This window comes from Dipodomys merriami, unplaced genomic scaffold, assembly GCF_024711535.1.
Source record: "Dipodomys merriami isolate MVZ:Mamm:240054 unplaced genomic scaffold, mDipMer1.0.p SCAF_2, whole genome shotgun sequence".
Classification (NCBI taxonomy): domain Eukaryota; kingdom Metazoa; phylum Chordata; class Mammalia; order Rodentia; family Heteromyidae; genus Dipodomys; species Dipodomys merriami.
This window is the reverse complement of record NW_027203381.1, coordinates 72,636,461-72,656,729: the sequence shown is the minus strand read 5'-3', so window position 1 is coordinate 72,656,729 and position 20,269 is coordinate 72,636,461. Positions and strand designations below refer to the sequence as shown.

General features: G+C 39.1%; 2 protein-coding genes across 2 annotated transcripts in view; both read left to right on the top strand.

The window, feature by feature from the left end:
* Positions 1-17,169, top strand: part of LOC138831848 (protein mono-ADP-ribosyltransferase PARP14-like) — a 25,303-nt gene extending 8,134 nt beyond the window's left edge. Inside the window, exons 2-4 of the mRNA XM_070028865.1 lie at positions 12,222-12,301; positions 13,018-13,181; positions 17,038-17,169. Coding sequence (XP_069884966.1) covers positions 12,222-12,301; positions 13,018-13,181; positions 17,038-17,135 — 342 coding nt within the window. The 3' untranslated portion in view covers positions 17,136-17,169. The remainder of the gene's footprint in view (positions 1-12,221; positions 12,302-13,017; positions 13,182-17,037) is intronic.
* On the top strand, positions 17,159-20,269 carry LOC138831847 (protein mono-ADP-ribosyltransferase PARP15-like). Its single transcript, XM_070028864.1, is given in 4 exon segments — positions 17,159-17,230; positions 19,022-19,152; positions 19,909-20,043; positions 20,046-20,269. Coding segments are annotated over 3 exon segments (459 nt in total). The 5' UTR covers positions 17,159-17,230; positions 19,022-19,052.

Below are 20,269 nucleotides of genomic sequence, written 5' to 3'. Positions count from 1 at the left end.
CCTGCAGCAGACCACCCGGCCCGCCTGATCACGATCGCAACGATCCAGCACTCTCCACCCGAACAGAGAGGTTCCATCCCGCCAAAGGGGCTCGGCGCGACAAAGGGTCCTGTCTGCAGACCACCCGCCCGCCCGATCACGATCGCAACAACCCGGCGGGGTCACTTGGGCCCCAGAGGTACCGAGAAGAAGCTGCCTGAGCATGGACACTCTTGACCCAACAGCTTCGACAGAGGCAGAGACAGAAAAGAATCACACAGAGCCACCACCGCCCAACCCAGCCCGGATTGCAACAACAACTGACGACCTACACCACACAGAAACAACCAGCTTCCACGTGGGGAAGTGTATCCCTCAAGGGAGACCAGAGCTGGAGGGAATCCCCAGACCCTGACCTAGACTCCCTACCCCAGCACCCGGACCACAGGACCCACTAAAACTGGGAACTGTTTGAGAGCTCCACCAGCCCATGGAGCACACTCAGCTGGCCAGGCTAGAGCAAGAGCACCCCTGGAAGGGAGCTTAAATGCCCAAGCCAGGAACAGCGCCCCTGGGTCAAGACTACCAACAGTAGAAGAAATTTGAACTGTGTCCCCCAGGCTGTATAACCTAGGGGGTATACACATCAGCACAGGCCTAACAAGCGCGCTCCAGGCTGGGGCCGGAACCAAGCCCGGGATCCGGCGCCTGAACAACACAACCAACTCCTCCCAATTGAAGTAAAAAGCTGAGCATACGCCTCAACAGAGGGGAGAAAACCAGGAAACAACACTCCCCCGGGAAGCACGCCTGTGACAACAAAAGACCTGGAGGCCCAGGACAAGAGAAGCCCAAACCCCACCAAAACTCCACCCATATACCCTAGACTGGGAATTGGGCAACACAGGCTGCCAGCACCTGATAGTAAGCAGGAGCTCAGACTGTTAAGGCGGCTCAGCAATAGAGTGATAGTCTTGGATGTATGAGGCCCTGCATCTGATTCCTCAGCATCACAAAAGCAAAAAGGGTCAGAAGTGGTGCTGTGGCTCAAACGGTAGGGTGCCAGCCTTGAGCTGAAAAGCTGAGGGACAGCACCCAAACCTAGAGTTCAAGCCCACAACCAGCCCAAAACAAATAAACAAAAACACATCAGGAGCCCATAGCAGACTCCAGCATTTGGGAGAGTGCATCCAGAGCATCTGTTCTTCACAAGAGCACCCGTAGGAGCAAACACAAGCAGTCTAGGCTGCTCAACCCTTCCAAAGGCGGGAACTGTCAGCAATCTACAGCAGAGAGCTGAGAAGCCTAAGTAAGTCAGAATAGCAGCTGGAAATAGGCTCCCAACAGAACCCAGATCAGGCACAGACTCTCTCTACCAATACAGAATCAGCAACCAAGCAAAGACAGACACACCAAAACAAAATTGAAGAGCAGTCTCCTGAACCTCCATGCGAAAATCACAGAGAAAAATCACAAGGTTTACTACCACCCAGGACAGCAAGCTCACCTCAAAAGCCAGCAGCCACACAGGGGAGAGCCCCAGTGGGAGCAAAGCAGGAATGGAAGACAAAGGCTACTTCCAAGGGTTGCTGGAGGCAATGACTCAAGAAATAAAGCGAGAAATTTATCAGAAATTGAAAGAGCACAAGGATGAACTATCCAAAGAGATACAGGGTATCAAACAAGAGATGCATGCAAAAATAGAAGCTGCACAAACCTCAATAAGAAGTGAGATAAACGCCAAATTAGAGGTAATGCATACCTCATTGAGAGGTGAGATCAGTACTCTGAGAACCAACATTGAATCCATAAAGGGATCCATTTCCTCCATGCAAACCACAATAGAAGCCACTGTCAACAGAGTGAATGAAATGGAAGGTCGAGTGTCAGATACAGAAGACAGAATACACCAACTGGACCAAAAAGTGACAGATATGGAAAAATTACTCAAATTAAACCAAAGGGATATTCAAGAGCAAGCAGATAATGCTAAAAAATTTAACCTTCGCATAATTGGAGTGGACGAAGGTGAGGAATTCCAGAGCAAGGGAATGCAACACCTATTTAACAAGATAATCAATGAAAATTTTCCCCACCTAAAAAACGACCATCTTAACTACATCACAAAAGCTTATCGAACACCCAACAAGCAAGACCCCAGGAGAAACACTTCTAGACACATTATAGTAAAAATGATAGATCTGAATAATAAGGAAACAATCCTGCATGCAGCAAAAATGAAGAAGGAGCTATACTACAATGGGAAAAAAATAAGAATTACTGCAGATCTCTCCACACAAACAATGAATGCAAGAAAAGCCTGGGAAAGCACCATACGAGCCCTGAGAGCCAATAACTGCCAACCCAGACTGATCTACCCGGCAAAGCTAGCATTCACATTTGATGGAGAACTGAAAACTTTTAATAGCAAAGAAAAACTAAATGAATACATAAACATTAAGCCAGCATTACAAAGAATTCTAAGAGGGGGGACACAACCTGAAGAAAGCAGCCAGGAACTGGGGCCTGCCCCAAACAGGCATTACTCAAAGTCTAACTGAGCAAGCACAGGAGGAAAGGAAAAAAGAAAAACTTAGGAAAACGGAATGGCAGGGACAACAATGCATCTCTCTATACTTTCTCTTAATATAAATGGGCTGAATTCGCCAATTAAAAGAAAACGAACTGAGGACTGGATAAGAAAACAAGACCCATCCATCTGTTGCCTTCAGGAGACCCACCTCTCAGCCAAACATACAAACAAACTCAGAGTGAAGGGGTGGAAAAGGATCTACCAATCAAACGCCCCCAGTAAGAAAGCAGGTGTAGCTATCCTGATATCTGACAAAATAAACTTTTCATTAAAATCAGTACAGAAAGACAAGGACGGACACTACATATTAATAAAGGGAACAATCCAAGAGGAGGATATAACCATCATCAACTTATATGCCCCAAATATTGGTGCACCCAGATATGTCAAACAAATGCTCTCAAACTTACAGAATAAAATAGATCCCAATACGATAATACTAGGAGACTTTAACACACCACTCTCACCAAAGGACAGGTCTACCAACCAGAGGATTGGCAAAGAAGCTACCGAATTAAGAGAGGCCATACTGCAAGCGGAATTAACTGACATCTACCGAGTATTTCACCCTAAAACAACACAGTACACATTCTTCTCAGCAGCTCATGGAACTTTCTCCAAAATAGACCATATCATAGTTCATGCAAGGAACTTAAGCAAATACAAAGGGATCGACATAATCCCCTGTATCCTATCTGACCACAGTGGAATCAAGCTAGCTCTCAATAACAAAGCATACCGCAGAAATTTCTCCAATACATGGAAATTGAACAGCACACTCCTTAACAATGCCTGGATAACAGAAGAGATCAGAGAAGAAATAAAGCATTTCCTACAACTCAATGAAAATGAAAACACCTCACAAAGAAACTTGTGGGACACAGCAAAAGCAGTCCTGAGGGGCAAATTTATTGCCCTCAGTGCCCACAACAAGAGAATGGAGACAGACCAAGTAAATAATCTCATGTTGCAATTAAAACAGCTAGAAAAACAGGAAAAAATGGAACCTAAAGCTACTAGAAGAAGCCAGATAACCAAATTAAAAGCAGAGATTAACCAATTAGAAAATCAGAAAACCATAACCAAAATAAACCAAACAAAAAGCTGGTTCTTTGAAAAAATAAACAAAATTGATGGCCCATTGGCTAGATTAATTTAAAAAAGAAGAGAGGAAACCCATATTAATAGGATTAGGGATGCCACGGGAAACATCACCACACGTACCCAAGATATCCAAACAATTCTAACAGACTACTTTCAAAAGCTATACTCTCTAAAGGAAGAAAATCGGGCAGAAATGGATGCATTTTTAGAGAAATACAAGTTGCCCAAACTGAGCAAAGAAGAAGTTAACCAATTAAATAAGCCAATATCCTATAATGAGATACAGGAAGCTATCAAAAGTCTTCCAACAAAAAAAAGCCCAGGACCAGATGGATTCACAGCAGAATTCTATAAGACCTTTAAACAAGAACTAATACCCATACTCCTCAAGCTCTTCAGAGAAACAGAGAAGGAAGGAGCTATCCCAAACTCATTCTACGAAGCCAATATCACACTCATCCCCAAACCAGGCAAAGACCCAACCAAAAAGGAGAATTACAGGCCAATCTCCTTGATGAACACAGATGCAAAGATCCTTAACAAGATTCTAGCTAACAGAATCCAGAAACACATAAAAAAAATAATTCACTATGACCAGGTAGGCTTCATCCCAGAGACACAGGGATGGTTTAACATACGTAAGTCAATAAATGTAATCCAACATATCAACAGAGCCAAGGTCAAGAATCACATGATTATCGCTACAGATGCAGAAAAGGCCTTTGACAAAATTCAACATTCATTCATGCTAAAAGCTCTGGAGAAAATAGGAATAGAAGGAACATTTCTAAAAACAATAAAAGCCATTTATGACAGACCAATAGCCAATATTATACTTAATGGGGAAAAGCTACAACCAATTCTCCTAAAATCAGGAACAAGGCAAGGATGCCCACTGTCTCCACTCCTCTTCAATATAGTCCTAGAACCCTTAGCCAGGGCAATAAGGCAAGAAAAAGACATTAAAGGGATCCGCATAGGAAAAGAAGAAGTTAAACTATCCCTTTTTGCAGACGACATGATACTATACCTCCACGATCCCAAAAACTCCATCCCCAAACTCTTAGAAATCATAAATCACTTTGGCAAAATAGCAGGATACAAAATAAACCCACAAAAATCAGTTGCCTTCCTATACACTGATAATGTACAGGAAGAGAGGGAAATAAAGGGAGCAACCCCATTCACAATAACCTCCCGAAAAATAAAATATTTAGGAATTAACCTAACCAAAGATGTAAAAGAACTATTTAATGAGAACTATAAAAAGTTAAAGAAAGAAATTGCAGAAGACACTAGGAAATGGAAAGACCTCCCATGCTCCTGGATAGGCCGACTTAATATAGTAAAGATGGTAATACTTCCAAAACTAATATACAAATTCAACGCAATTCCTATTAAAATCCCAATGACGTACATCACTGAAATACAGAAAACAGTCCAAAAATTCATATGGAACAACAAAAGACCTAGAATAGCCAAAACAATTCTAGGGGATAAAGACAATATGGGAGGGCTATCCATGCCGAACTTCAAACTCTACTACAGAGCTATAATAACAAAGACAGCATGGTACTGGCACAAAAACAGACCCAAAGACCAATGGAACAGAATAGAAGATCCAGAAATAAATCCACAGGCCTACAGCCAGCTGATATTCGACAAAGGAGCCAAAGACATACAATGGAAGAAACACAGCCTCTTCAACCGCTGGTGCTGGGAAAACTGGGCAGCCACATGCAGAAAACTAAAAGTGGACCCCAGCCTATCACCATGCACCAACATCAACTCAAAATGGATTAAAGACCTTAACATTAAACCTGAATCTCTGAAACTACTGCAGGATAGAGTAGGAGAGACACTTGAACTAATAGGCACAGGAAGGAACTTCCTGAACAGAGTCCCAGGGTCACAACAAATTGGAGAGAGACTCGACAAATGGGACTACCTTAAAATAAAAAGCTTCTGCACAGATAAAGCTATCGCAACCAAGCTAGAAAGACAACCAACTAATTGGGAAAAAATATTTACCAGCAATATATCAGACAAGGGGTTAACATCCTGTATATACAGGGAACTCAAGAAACTAATCCCTCCCAAACCCAACACACCAATTACTAAATGGGCAAGGGAACTAAAGAGGGACTTCTCAAATGAAGAAATAAAAATGGCAAAGAAACACATGAGGAAATGTTCATCATCCCTGGTGGTGAAGGAAATGCAAATAAAGACAACCCTGAGATACCACCTTACCCCAGTCAGAATGTCCCACATCCACAAATCAGCCAACGACAAATGCTGGAGGGGATGTGGAGAACGAGGAACGCTATTACACTGCTGGTGGGAATGTACACTCATACAACCACTTTGGAAAGCAGTCTGGAGGGTCCTTAGAAAGCTAAAGATTGACCTCCCTTACGACCCAGTCATACCACTTCTAGGCATCTACCCTGAACAACAGGAACCAATATACAAGGACACGTGCACCTCCATGTTTATTGCAGCACTGTTCGCAATAGCTAGGATATGGAAACAACCTAGATGCCCCACCACAGATGAATGGATCCAAAAATTGTGGTATCTATACACAATGGAATATTATGCAGCCATTAGAAATGACAAAATAATGGCATTTGCAGGGAAATGGATGGAGCTAGAAGGAATCATGTTGAGCGAGGTAAGCCAAGAACGAAGAGACAAACAGTACATGGTCTCCCTGATAAGTGGATGATGAATCCAAAATGTTAGGTGATATGACAAAACTAACAGGACTTAAGAAACAAAGAACTCCCACTCATCTGGTTGAACCACTACTAAATATCCCCATGCTGCTGATCACATATATGGTATATAACATAGGAGCACCGTTATATATTACAGACTGTGATAGACAATTTGCTCCAGGAAAGTTAGAATGAACTTGTGACTTTAAATGAGCATCATTATTCCACAATACTGTGAATTTCCGGAAATTAAGTAATCACTTAATCACGATCAAAAAAAAAAAAAAAAAAAAAAGAACCTTGGGGAAGGGAGGGAGGGAGGGGATGGTAGGGGGAAAACAATGGAGGGGGTAACAATGTTCAAGAGGAAGTGGAAGTGTACTCATTACCTCACTCATGTAACTGTAACCCTCTGTATAGTATCTCTACAATAAAAAAAAATTAAAAAAAAAGAAATACTAAAAACAAAACCTATATTTGGGCAGGAATTAAGTGTACTGTACAAGACTGGAGTTGGGAGTTGGCAAAAGCCCAGCTTGTAATACACATAAGTGAAGCTGTCTAAAAAGTCTTAGTATTTTAATTGAAGCCTCAGTACTGTCAGTGTTGCATATTCAATAGTCACTAGTCAATGTATCATTTAAACTAATTAAGATTGAATAAAATGAAAAACTCAAGGTCTAAAAAAAAAAAAAAATAATACTAAAATTACCAGCAGGTATCAGCCAAAATACTTATAAGAGGTTCAGTTTCTGTTGCATCCAACAGATCATGAAAATATTCAGGTACCATCTTGACTCATCTCGGATTACTTTGGCAATAGTATTTTAATCTAACAGAATGTGTTTTTTATTTTTTTTCTATATAGGAAAATAAGAGAGTATTGATCCATTGTAGCATGACACGTTTAAAAAATAATTATGACTATTAAAAAATATTAACGTCTTATGCAAGAAAATGTTAAATCTACCAAAGTAGATTAAGTAGTCTAATTAACTCTCCTTTATCTTTTCCTCAGCTTCACCTCTTACTAGAAATCTATAGCTAGTATGTTTGATCATTGTCTTCACGTATTTCCCTGTTTCTCATATGATTTTGAAGCAAATCCCAATCTGATTTTAATCCATCATCTACTGATGGCCAATGTTGTTGATCTCAAACTTCACTTATTTCCCTTCCTTTCATGATTTTGAAGGAAATCACAGACACTTTTATTCCTAAACAATTCAACAATTTATTTTAGGCAAGAATTCTTTGCTTTTAAATAATATAAATATACAATAGTATCATATCTAAAATAAATTTGATAATTCCTTTTATTCATTCAGTGTCCAGCTGTCTCGTCAATGGTTGATGTTTGTATCTGAATAAAATGTCCCACATGTCATCATGGAGGTGACATAGTATCTTAAGACTCATCCATTATGATTTCTTTCTACATGGATCTAAAAATGTTAATACACAATGCCAAAGCATGGCTTCTCAATAGAGAAATTTCAGGATAAGATACAAATGATCCCTGCTCCCCTTGTTGGAAATGCAACTAATTATAAGAGAAGGGTATATTTCCATGTGAATAGGAGAGTTAAAATGAGTGCCATCTCCAGTCACAGTTTGTCAATCAGCTCATATTTACTATTATCTCTGAGTGAGCCACTATACATGGCATTATGAGAGATATTTAAATCCTTTTCCCTGCTCTCTATGCCTTATAATCAAATCCAGGAGAGTAGATGACATTCAATGTTTGAAAAGTCCCATGATATCACAAGAACTTAATAGATGATATAGCCAGCAACCCAAAAGATGTCTATGGATTATTGGAACATCTGAAATTTTAAGTCATGCCTTTTGAGTCTAGTCATTACCCATAAATTCTTTTGGGAACAAGTACATGTAATCTACATGCCAATCAGACAGCCCAACAACCTGAGTAAAATATGTGGTCTATTTACTTGGTCCATGATTACTCCTTTGTCATAGAAGAGTTTTTCTTTTTCTTTTTCTTTTAACTAATCAGTAATAATTTAGTTTCATCACATATTTATGAGTCATCTGAATCACTCCTATATTCCAAGAAGTAATTTTTTTTTCTAATAACCTATGATTTGTATTGTGTGAGGACATGTAGAACACAGTACATAGCCGGTACTTTCCCTGTGATAATCATACATTGGGAACTTAGATTTGCACATGCAAAGCAAGCTAAATTTGGGGCAGGGGTTGTTCTGTACATTGTAGAAATGGAATTACACGTAATGTTTGGTAACTTTAAAAATCTATAAGAAGGGCTGGGAAGGTGACTCAGTGGTAGAGTGTTTGCCTTGCATACATAAGGCGCTGGGTTCAATTCCTCAGCACTACATAAGCAGAAAAAGCCGGAAGTGGCTTTGTGACTCAAGTGGTAGAGTGCTAGCCTTGAGCTGAAGAGCTGACAGACAGTGCCCAGGCCCAGAATTCAAGCCCTATGACCAGCAAAAAATAAATAAATAAATAAATAAAATATATATACATATGGAAATTAATACTATTCAAGAATTATTATTTTTAAAGTATGTGTGTGTGTGTGTGTGTGTGTGTGTGTGTGTACATGCAGGATCAGAAGACCTAATGAATTAAATTCCTTGATAAACTGAAGATTGTAATGGTAAAAACTGTGTTTGTGTTCCAGGTATTTTCTGACAAATTTTCCAGAAGGAATGATGGAATTCCTGGTGACAAAATTCCTAAAGCTAAAGATACATAAGGTTCAGTAAACTTTTAATTAGGATGAGTAAAGGTGGCAGCTGAAAGCTGGTAATGACTTTTCTTCTAAGAAAAACAGAGTGATAAATAATGAAATGTATGTCCCATAAACCTGAGAATGCAAGATAAGGGCCGGAGCAAAAGACAAAGTGGGCCAAGTTATACAATCTATACAATAGATTTTAAAGAAATTATTGACCAAGAGCTGGGAAGGTGACTCAGTGGTAGAGTGCTTGCCTTGCATGCCTGAGGCCCTGGGTTCGATTCCTCAGCACCACATAAGCAAAAAGAAAAAAGCCGGAAGTGGAGCTGTGGCTCAAGTGGTAGAGCTCTAGCCTTGAGCTGAAGAGCTGAGGCACAGCACCCAGGCCCAGGGTTCAGGCCCCACGACTGGATTCCCCCCCTCAAAAAAAAGAAATTATTGACCAAATCAGGAGCTAGTAGATCATGCCTGCTATCAAGAGACAGAGATCTGAGAACCATGGTTCAAAGCCAGCCTGGGCGGAAAGTCCATGAGACTCTCATCTCTAATGAACCACCAAAAAAGCTAGAACTAGAGCTTTGACTCAAGTGGCAAGAGTACCAGCTTGAGCAAAAAGCTAAGGGACAACACCCAGGCCCTAAGTTCAAGCCCCAGAAGTTAGTGACTAGATTACTATTTTCAAAGGATAATATGACATGTATTTTTCAAAAATAAACACATGGAAAGATACTACCAACCCAAAGCTTTTCCTCTGTCAGATTTTACTTGTTATTTTTTTTTTTATGTGGTGCTGAGGAATTGAACGCAGGGTCTCAGGCATGCAAGGCAAGCACTCTACCACTGAGCCACCTTCCCAGCCCTTTAATTGTTATTTTTGAGTTTAACTTGTTTGGGATTCACCAAGGCATTTGAGGCTTCTATTTTCTTTGAACCAGGACTTCCCCATGATGCCCAAGTTTTTTCTGAACTTCTGGGTTCAAGTGATCCTCTTGCCTCAGCCTCCCAAATTGCTGGAACTATAGCTTGTGCTACTGTGCCTGGCTTCACTGTACCTTCCTAAAGTAAAAAATGTATACCAATTATGAAATTTGGGGATTTTTCAATTATTGATCTATAAAAAATCTATCAAATCTATCAAAAATGCGAGAAGCTGTTTTCCACCTTTCCATTTCATTTTCTCTCCTTAACTTCAGATAATTTATATTAACTTATTTATATTAATCTACCTTCAAATTTACTGTCTTTTTTTTGTTCACTATTCATGCGATTGAAGTCATCAGGGAATTTTTAAGTTTTAAACATTACCTTTTAACTTCTAGAGTGCTCACTATGTCTGTTTTATATATTTATTCATTTCAAATCATTTCATTCTTTCAAATATTTATTTACCCATCTACTCAAGAAATAAAGATCAAGGAGACTGACTTTTGAAGCAAACCCAGACAACAGTTCACCAGGCTATATATCAGCAGAAAAATCTAAATGTTGTGGTGTGCACCCATCATTCCAATTTTAAGGAAAGCATAAATAGGAGGATCACAGTCCATGTTGGCCCAGGGTTAAAGGAATACACTGTCTCAAAAATAACCAAAGCAAACAAACTGGAGGCAGATCCTAAGTGGTAGAGTCCCTGCCTTCCTATCCTTGAGTTTAAACCTTTATACTACTGACCTGGGTCATTGCTATAGCAGATGCTTTCACATTAGGCCTGGCATCTATTGTTGTTCTTACACTCAAGAGGTAGTCAATTTTCCTGATTCTCCTTCAGTCTCTACATAGAAAACAAGGAAGTCTCTGCTCCAGCTTTTACCTTTCTAAGATTCTCTTTCCATTTCTGAGCAGTAGAATCTGTTTTCTGGTTTCGAGGCTTCAGAGATGGAGATCCATAAGAGTTTAAGCTGACTCTTGTTGCTTTCCCCTTGTATTACCTTGGTGCTCTGGCTGAAGAGAAAGAAAATGTAGGAAAGAAATACAAGAATGTTCCATAAAAACATACACATACATCAGTCAGATTATAAGTTCTTTCCTTGGATTCTCTGGGAATAGAAAATATGTATCTGAGTTTTAGCTCTTCGTAGTGCTAATGTATAGTTCCGAAATTGCATTCTTTTGGGGGCAAAAGCCCAAAATAAAACTATGTATGTGGTGGAGAACACTTGTAATCCTAGCTACTCAGGAGGCAGAGCCTGGAAGGGCACAGGATTGAAACCAAGCCAGGAAAACTTAGCAAAACCCGTACTGCCAGTGTAGCTCAATTGGTTAATTTGCCTGCCTAGGAAGTAAGAGGCCATGAATTTAAACCCACTGTGTGTGTACAACAGCAAGGTTTCCCTCCACACATATTCAATTCACAGGGACTCTTCCTAATCTTTTGACTAAAAGATAGCATATCTAAATTTTGCTAAGGTCACAACTTAGAGAGACAAAAGAGGAGAAATTAAAAACAAAATATAAAAAAAAAAACAAACCTTCTGGTGGTGTTGAGGAGCGTGAGGGCTCAAACTCAGGGCCTGAGTGCTATCCCTGAGCTTTTTCACTTAAGCCTAGTGCTCTCTCACTTTGATAATTGGAGATAAAAGTCCCATGTACTTTCATGCCCAGACTGGCTTCGAACTGCAATCCTCAGATCTCAGCCTTCCTGAGTAGCCAGGAGGACAGGAACAAGCCACTGGCTCCCAGCTATTACTTACTTTTCTGAGTTCTTAGTTGGTGGTTTATACTTCTGTATGTTTCCTGAGGACTTTTTTTTCTTGTTAACTGTCAGAGAGACAGGCCTTTTGGGACTGACTTCACCTCGACCAGTTAAGGCACCATGTTTGATAGGTACTATCATGATAGACACTAAATTCTCTACTCCCTTTCTGGAAACAGATTATCACTAGAATCCAGGGCCAGGACCAGGGTAAAGCTAAAACTCTCAGAGAGCCAGGGAAGCCTTGACAGAGGAGATATATGGGAGCAGCAGTGACGGGAATCCTTCTTCTTGCTGATTTGGAAACTGGCTCTACTTTTTCTCTTGGCAGGTATCTATGGGGCTGTTTCCAGCCCTAATGCAGCAATGTATGAAATAAAGATTGGCCCTGTCCTCTTCCAGGTGGCTTGTGGCGACATCACCAAAGAAGATGCAGATGTAATAGCAAATCCAACCTCAAATACATTTAATTCACAAAGCAGGTACTTCACTAGTATGCTTTGGACTAGTGCAGTAATTATCAGAATAGATCATATAAAGGAATGTTTATAACCATACCATACTTGATCATTTTGACTTATTTATACAAATGATTTAAAAATATTTTGATGGCTTCTTTGAACTTACAAGTTATTACATATCAGTATATATATATATATATGTAATAACACACATATATGTAAATATATGTAAATTTGTATACACATGCATATATTCCTGTGCATATGCCTATATCATACTTTGATGACAGTAAGACCATGTTTCTGATCCAAATGCACTGCAGTGATTTACTTTCATGTTACCACCTTGCTTTTCTCTTGTAGGTGTCTCCTAAGCCATTTTAGAAGGAGCAGGAAAACATAGAAATAGAATGTTCCTTCAGTAGTAAGGCACAATGCTAGCATTTGGTCTTAAATTGTAAAGGAAGACTAATGTGAAGAGATCGAGGAAAGTTTTGGGGTTGGGAAGACAACACATTTGGCTTTAAATTCTACATTTTTTAATGACAAAGAATGAGATATGGAAAAAATCTCCCATCTAAAAAGACAAATTCTGCCATAAATTTCATCACAGAAAGCATTTGAAAACCTTCTTAGTAAAAAAAAAAATGCTTCTTTGCCATGTGAGACATTTTGCTTTCTAAACCAAGAGTAGTAGATCAACATCTCATTTGGATCTTTTTCTTTGTGTTTCCCAGCCTGACAGAACCACAATGGGTATATAATGATGGAGGATCATTGAAGTGCAAGAATATTATCCATGTTGCTGGTGAAAACAATGTCAAGAGATCCATTTCCTGTGTGTTGCAAGAATATGAAAACCGAAATTACTCATCCATTCACCTTCCAGCCATTGGGACAGGTTTGTAGTCCCTAGATGTCAAGGATAAATCCTGACATGTCTCCTTTCCCGTGGATTTGTTGAGTCAGTGTGGTTGATATACACTTAGCCAGCGTGAGGACAGAGGTATTTGACCTAGGAATGCACCCCTTTTGCAACCTCAAAGGGATGAGCAATGCCTTTAGGAGTTTTAAGTAAAAGAAGAAGAAAAAAGATTACGCACAGTGATACAAGTCCCAGTTACTGGGAAGGCTGAGGCAGGAGGATCACTTTTATACAGGTTCAAGGATAACTTGACCATAAATAAATAATTTGTTGCAATAAATAAAATGGAGGAAACTGAAGAAAGTATTGATATATTAGACTGAAAATAAAAAGAGAAAGAAAAGGAATGTAGGGGAAGAAAAAGAAGGGAGTGGAAAAAAAACCACCACTCTGGTTCTTTTATCTAGTTTTTTTTCTCATATTTTTCAATTTCCTACATAACTTCCACTTCATCCCTCACTTGTTCTTCTCTTCTCTTTCCCTGAAGAATATCAGTGCATCTATTTCCACCTGGCCATAATTGGCTAGCAGATGAATATTTCTTTCTTGTTTTGAAAAAATGTCCTGCCTTTCCTCCATGGTTTTACTGCCTGCTTCTCCTCCTCTCTTTATGTCCTGAGTAACCAGATCTCTCCCATAGTCCTCCGTTGGTAGTCTCTCCCATAGAATTATTCCAGCAGGTTTTAGAAGGTATGGCTGCATTCACTTCCACAAGTGGACACATCTGGTCCAGAGCATTTCTAGTTCTCAACTCAGTAACTAGCTCTGCCTCTTGGTTTCAGATCTCTCTGTGTCTTTTAACTCCACAGAACTAAGTGGATCAGAAACTCAACTTTCCACCTTCTTTTCAAATCCCCAGTCCTTGCTAATTTTAAATTTCTTATCTTCCTCAAACTATATGTTAAGTGTGTGACTTTTCACAAAAAAATTATAGTGTTGGTTTTATCATTAGTTAAGGTGTTAGGTTTATTATTAGTTCTGGTTCTGGCTCAGAAACTGGTTATGTATAATGCTGAAGGATTTGTGCTCAGCTCCTACAGGATTGCCCTTCTTCATCAGAAGTGTGCTGTCTCAGGGTGAATGGGAATGGGTGGGCTTGGTTCCAGTAAGAGAGGAACCTGCACTGAGCTCTCATTCTGCTACTTAGGAATTGAAGTTTGACTCTATTAGACTGATATCCAGGTTTTCAAAAATTTAATCTCAATAAAGCCAATCACCGTTGTCACTTTCTGGACCTTCTTTCAATCACCAACCTATACCTTGCTTTCTGTAGTTCTATACCTTCTCCAAAATGTTCCTACATAAAAATCTAAGTCTATTTTTACCACTTTCCTATCACCTGAAATATATTTATTGCTTTTAATTATTGATCATATAATCCATTCCTAGCAGATTAGCCAAAATTTCATTTATCATCTATCTCTCTATTATCTATCTATCTATCTATCTATCTATCTATCTATCTATCTATCTATCTATCTTTTATCTGTTATCTCTCTACTTATCTGTCTTTCTGGTAACCCACTGATGGCTTCTCTCTCTTTCTCCATCTGTAGTTTTTTCCTATTAAATCTAGTCCAGTGTTTCTATCTCCAAGTACTTCAGTGTAAGAAAGCAGAAGCCAGGGAGAGGTACAGATCTTTCTAGGGTAGTCCCTGGATGGAGTAAAAATAAAAAACAGGAGACTAAATTAGATTTTTTGTATAAATATGTACAAATTTTTGAGTGTTATTGGGTTGCTGCCAGCTTATTATACTGTCCACTAACTCAGTTGCGCTGCTGATCTGCATAAAAAGCAATCAAGCTTGTCCTCTTTAGTTGTCTTCACTACCATTTGAGCTAAAGCTGACCCCTTACTTGCTGATTTTACAACTGTGATCAAGGCAGCCTTCATCGTAAAGGAAACCTCCAGATTCTTAGTAAATACCTGCTCAAGGGGAAGAAATGGCTGACCAACAATTCCTGCAAGCACTGCAAGTTCAATACAACCCCAAACTCCCATTCACATCCCGAACCCCTCCCCATACAACATAGCTGTACTTTCTCTTGCTCTTCCAACTACTCAGAAAACATGACTTTCCATTTAAAGTCCCTGCCCTACCTTCTTTTATTACCCCCGTGTTCATGAACTCATTCTTTGGTATGATTACATAATTATGTGCTTGGGTCTATGGAATGGAAAGATGATAAGAAAGCCCACTGGGAACACTTAGTATTTTGAGAGAGTCAAGCATGTAGATGAACAACTACCACATAGCAGTTCCATTACATGGTGAGGGTATGTGGGTGGCCAAAGAGTGGGAATGAAGAATCCAAGATAAACCAGATTGGTCAAATCCTAAATGTCTTCTCAGTTCCTAGAGCTAAGTCTTTGCCTTTTATATTTGTTTAGAAATTGTCTTTGTCCTAAATTTGATCGCCATTTCTTTGCTAGAGTCAGATTCTCTACTTTGCATCTTCTCCACATTTCTTCTGTCCCAAACCTAAATGGTTTCTCTTTCAATGTCATGCTAAACACATCATGCCTATGACAAAGTTCTACATGCCTCAGTCTTACTCTTAATTTCCCCTACTTCATCTTTTCAAATCCTGCATTCCATGATGGAATGAGATAAATACTTGTTGAGCCTCTGAATGCATCTGTGTGTTTCCACTGAAACTCTCTCAAATAATATTGGAAACGAAACCCACAGCCTTGAAAGGAGAATTTCCCTCTCCTTGATTATACAGCATGTGTGTGTGTTGGGTGGGGGGGAAAGGCTTGAACAAATCCTCTTTGTTCACTTTTGATGAGTGTTTTTATCATTCTTGTTATTGTCAAAGAAGTCTGTTCTCTTTATCCCAAAATATATGTGAGCATCTTCAACAGGGATAATCCAAGTGGATACTTAGTCTATCAAAACCACCTTGGCTAGGGGACTAACTTTTTACACCTACTGTGTGACTTGGTGAGCTGTTGTTTATACTCTTTCACTGGAAGGGGGGTCTCATGGTCATGTCTAGGCAGTGGCTTTCATAGTTGAGCAATATGATAAGGAAAATGCTGGACACAGGAATGAAACTGTTTGTTGTATCTTTGAGCCTTTCTGGTCAAGTGAACTCTCACTCAGTGTGGGACAGAAGACTTCCTGGAAGCTCTGGATAACTTAAGTACCAAGAATTATAGATTGTAGCAAGTAGCTTCCAGTCCTGGGTATCTTACGAAATTATTTTGTTTTAAATCAGATCTTCCAAACTATCTTGAGAGAATATGGATGCATGTATAAGTTAAATGATGATGGAGTCAAATGTTATGCTTTTCTATCTTATGAGTATGTTGTTTCTACAAATAGTCCCACCTTCTGCTTTTTGTAGATCTTTTGGGGTCATTACTGATCCAAGAAGAAAGGTTACTTGGCATTCTTTAACAGGAAGGGAGGGGCATTGAGAGCTGGGATCAGCTGAACAGGGCAAAAGTTAAAAACTTAACTAAAAGTTAAGTTGGTTGGTGCTGAGGTATTGGCTAGTGGACATTTTAGAACAAAATTTCCACCTTGCTTGTAGGTATCTACCAGATGACAGAAAAGCCTACAGTATATGATAGAATTGGGAGGGGGGTATTTATTCTGTAAGAATTGTAAATCAGGAGGAGGCTACAATGCTTGATAAGAAATGTACGCACTATCTTGCCCATGTAATTGTAACCCCTCTGTACAGTATTTTCACAATAAAAATTTTTTTTAAAAATATAAACCTACATATAAAAAAAGAATTGTAAATCACTAATTTATTACTAAGCTTTCTACTAGTGCCTTCTTTTTTCCAGTCATTTTTTTATTATTTTATTTTCCAGGAAGTGCCAGACAAGACCTAAACAAGGTCGCAGAAGTCATAATGGACACCATTGAAGAATTTGGCAGGCAGGGATCAATCCAGTGTGAAAAAAGTTAAAGTTGTTATATTTTTATAGTGATTATTGAATGTGTTTTATATCAACATGAAGAAAAGAGAAAGGTATCAGCCATCTGGGCTGTCTGGAATTACATGTGAGTCATTCATTTTTATGAAATGTATGTTACTAACATTGCTCTTGCATGAGAAATGGGTATTCTTTTTCTCTTTAGACTTTTCTGGGGGTTTTGTTTGGTTTGTGCTCTATTTTTGTTATCATCAGTTAGTTATACAAGGAAGTTTCATTTTAACACATTTATGCATGGAATGCATCTTGGTCCCTTCCATCTAGTCACTACTCTATCATTCTCCCTCCTCCCCTCCCCCTTTTTTCAAACAAGATTCACTAGCCTCAATGATCTATTTTCACGTATGTACACAAAATATTTTGACCATATTTGCCCTCCTTCACCCTGTCCATTTGCTAGCCTGCCTAGTACGTATACCCCAGACAGGATATGTTTTAACTTAATATTCGTATTCATTAAAGTGCATCTTAATGACTCAAAGGGGCTTCATCATCTGTATATACCAAATACTGTACTTTAATCAGGTTGATTAAAGAGATCCTGTGTGTGTGTGTGTGTGTGTGTGTGTGTGTGTGTGTGTGTGTGTGTGCTAGAGGAAAAAAGGATCACTTATACTGCTTTGTTACTTTTTACATTCCAGTGCTTCTGATATGTGTTGTCTGTGGTCCCTACTTTAATAAACATTTGTGTAATATTTTTATCTTTCTTGGTTTCAGCTATTATCTTGATGTTGATAGCTCCAAAATTAACATTATCTATTTGAATCTTTGAATTGAGATTTTAGAACATGTTCCCAGTAGCTAAAAGAAAAAAATTTTCTTTTCCCTTCCTTCTCCATTTCTCTCCATAATTCCACTACTTTCTGAGTAAAGTCAGAAATCTTTGCATATCTCTCCTTCATCAGTAGCAACAAGTCTGCCAATAAGACAAAGTTTCTTTCTTGGTATTTTTTCTATTTATCTACCACTCTGTTTAATCATTGTTAAACCCATAACAATCCAAAAAAATAGAAGTGCCCTACAAAGAATGTATACTAAACGTTTAAATAAAATAAATGAGGAAAATTGATGGAAAAAACGTAAAGTAGGGCTACTCCCAACCCCCACTCCTCCCAGAGCTGGATGACAAGGTCGAACCTCTGTGTCAGGCTATTGGTAGAGATCTTTGTGTCACAAACATTTTTTCCTCAGCTGGCCATATATTATAATCCTCCCAACCTGGATTACAAGTTTGATTCTCTGACCCTGACTAACAGTTTACTTAATGTCTTAAAGTATATGTGTTTCTGTGTGTGTATCCATACACGTGCATGGGCGTCTTTTCATATAATTGTTTTCCTAGCAATAGTGATTTACTTGTTTTTTCTGTACTATACATAAAATTCTTTGAAAATTATGATATCCAATTACGATTTTTGAATATTTTTATTATCTTGAAGTCATTGTATAAGAAAGCTGCCTTTCACTGAAGCAGTTTATGAATACAGTGCAGCTTGACCAATGTCACCACTTTAAACATTCCCACCCACCCATTCCAACCCATCCCTTCCCTTACTTAATTTCACATTACATATTGAATTTTTTGTCATTTACCAAAGCAGCTTATGTATACAATGCATCTTGGGCTGTGTATGCCACTTACCTATTACCAGCAATAGTAGGCCAACATTTGCCTCAATGTCTATGTTTATGAGAAGCTGGATCTAAAAATATTTCTAAATGAGGAATTTATCATCTTACATTGAAGTTGCTGTTGAGTGAAATGAGTATTTATGAAAAATAGTGATTGTGCTTTGTTTGATGGACCTTGGCAAGTGTTCTTGGTACTATCAGGATGATTTTCTTTGTTAATTTCTAGATTGAAAGGATCCAGAATACAGCAAAATGCCATGGATACCAATGAGAGGCAGCTCTTCCATGGGACAGAAGCTGGCTCTGTGCCACATGTCAATAAAAATGGCTTTAACTGCAACTATGTGGGGAAGAATGGTAAGGAAGTGGGAATCTGGATGCTCTAGTGGGTTTCCACCAGGCTGTTTGGGGACCATATGTGTTCACTGTGTCTGCTCCACATTTAGTGGTCATGTTGAGTCCAAGTTTCAGGGTAGGATTCATTGTATTTCCTCCTCAAAGTCCTGACTGGCCCTGAGATGTGGAATATTTTATTGTTAAAACTTTAAAAAAAAACCCTCACCCCCCAAAAAATAACTGAACAGTTTTTTGTCAGTTATGTGGCTTGAACTCAGAAATTGTTCTCATTCTGCTTGCTTGTGCTGCTGTGTTCTGCCACTTGAGCCGTGCCCTTAGTCCAGCTTTTTTTTTTTTTTAGGGTCTGGTCATGGGGCCTGAACTCTGGGCATGGGTGCTGTTCCTCAGCTCTTCAGCTCAAGGCTAGCGCTCTACCACTTGAGCCACAGCGCCACTTCTGGCTTTTTTCTTTTTCCTTATGTGGTGCTGAGGAATCGAACCCAGGCCTCATGCATGCAAGGCAAGCACTCTACCACTGAGCCACCTTCCCAGCCCGTCAGTCCAGCTACTTTTTCAATAGAGTCTCATGAACTTTTTTCCTCAACTTGCTTCGAACTGTGATCCTCTGATCTCAGCCTTCTGAGTAGCTAGGATTACAGATACAATGCTGTTGGCCCAACCAGTACCCTACTTGAACATTTTTTGTATTATTTGACCACATGTCAAGTTGTACACTACATTGAAATTCTTAAAAATGTGTTGTTTTTCTCTTCACAGCTGTGTTTTATGGAAAGGGAACCTATTTTTCTGTCAGTGCTGATTATTCTGCACAGGACACATACTCCAGACCAGATGCAAATGGGAAAAAGCACATGTATTATGTTCACATCCTCACTGGAGAATATGCATGTGGAAATCAGTCATACAGCCTTCTGCAAAGAACCCTCAAAATCCTACTCACCTTTATGACACTGTTGTAGATAGCATTCAAAATCCAAGCTTATTTGTAATATTTTATGACTACCAAGCATACCCTGAGTATCTTATTACCTTCAGACCATATAGTATTTTATGTTTCTTCCTGAAAGAATTATTCATGAATCATTCACTAAAAATACATTCAGTAATTATTCACTAA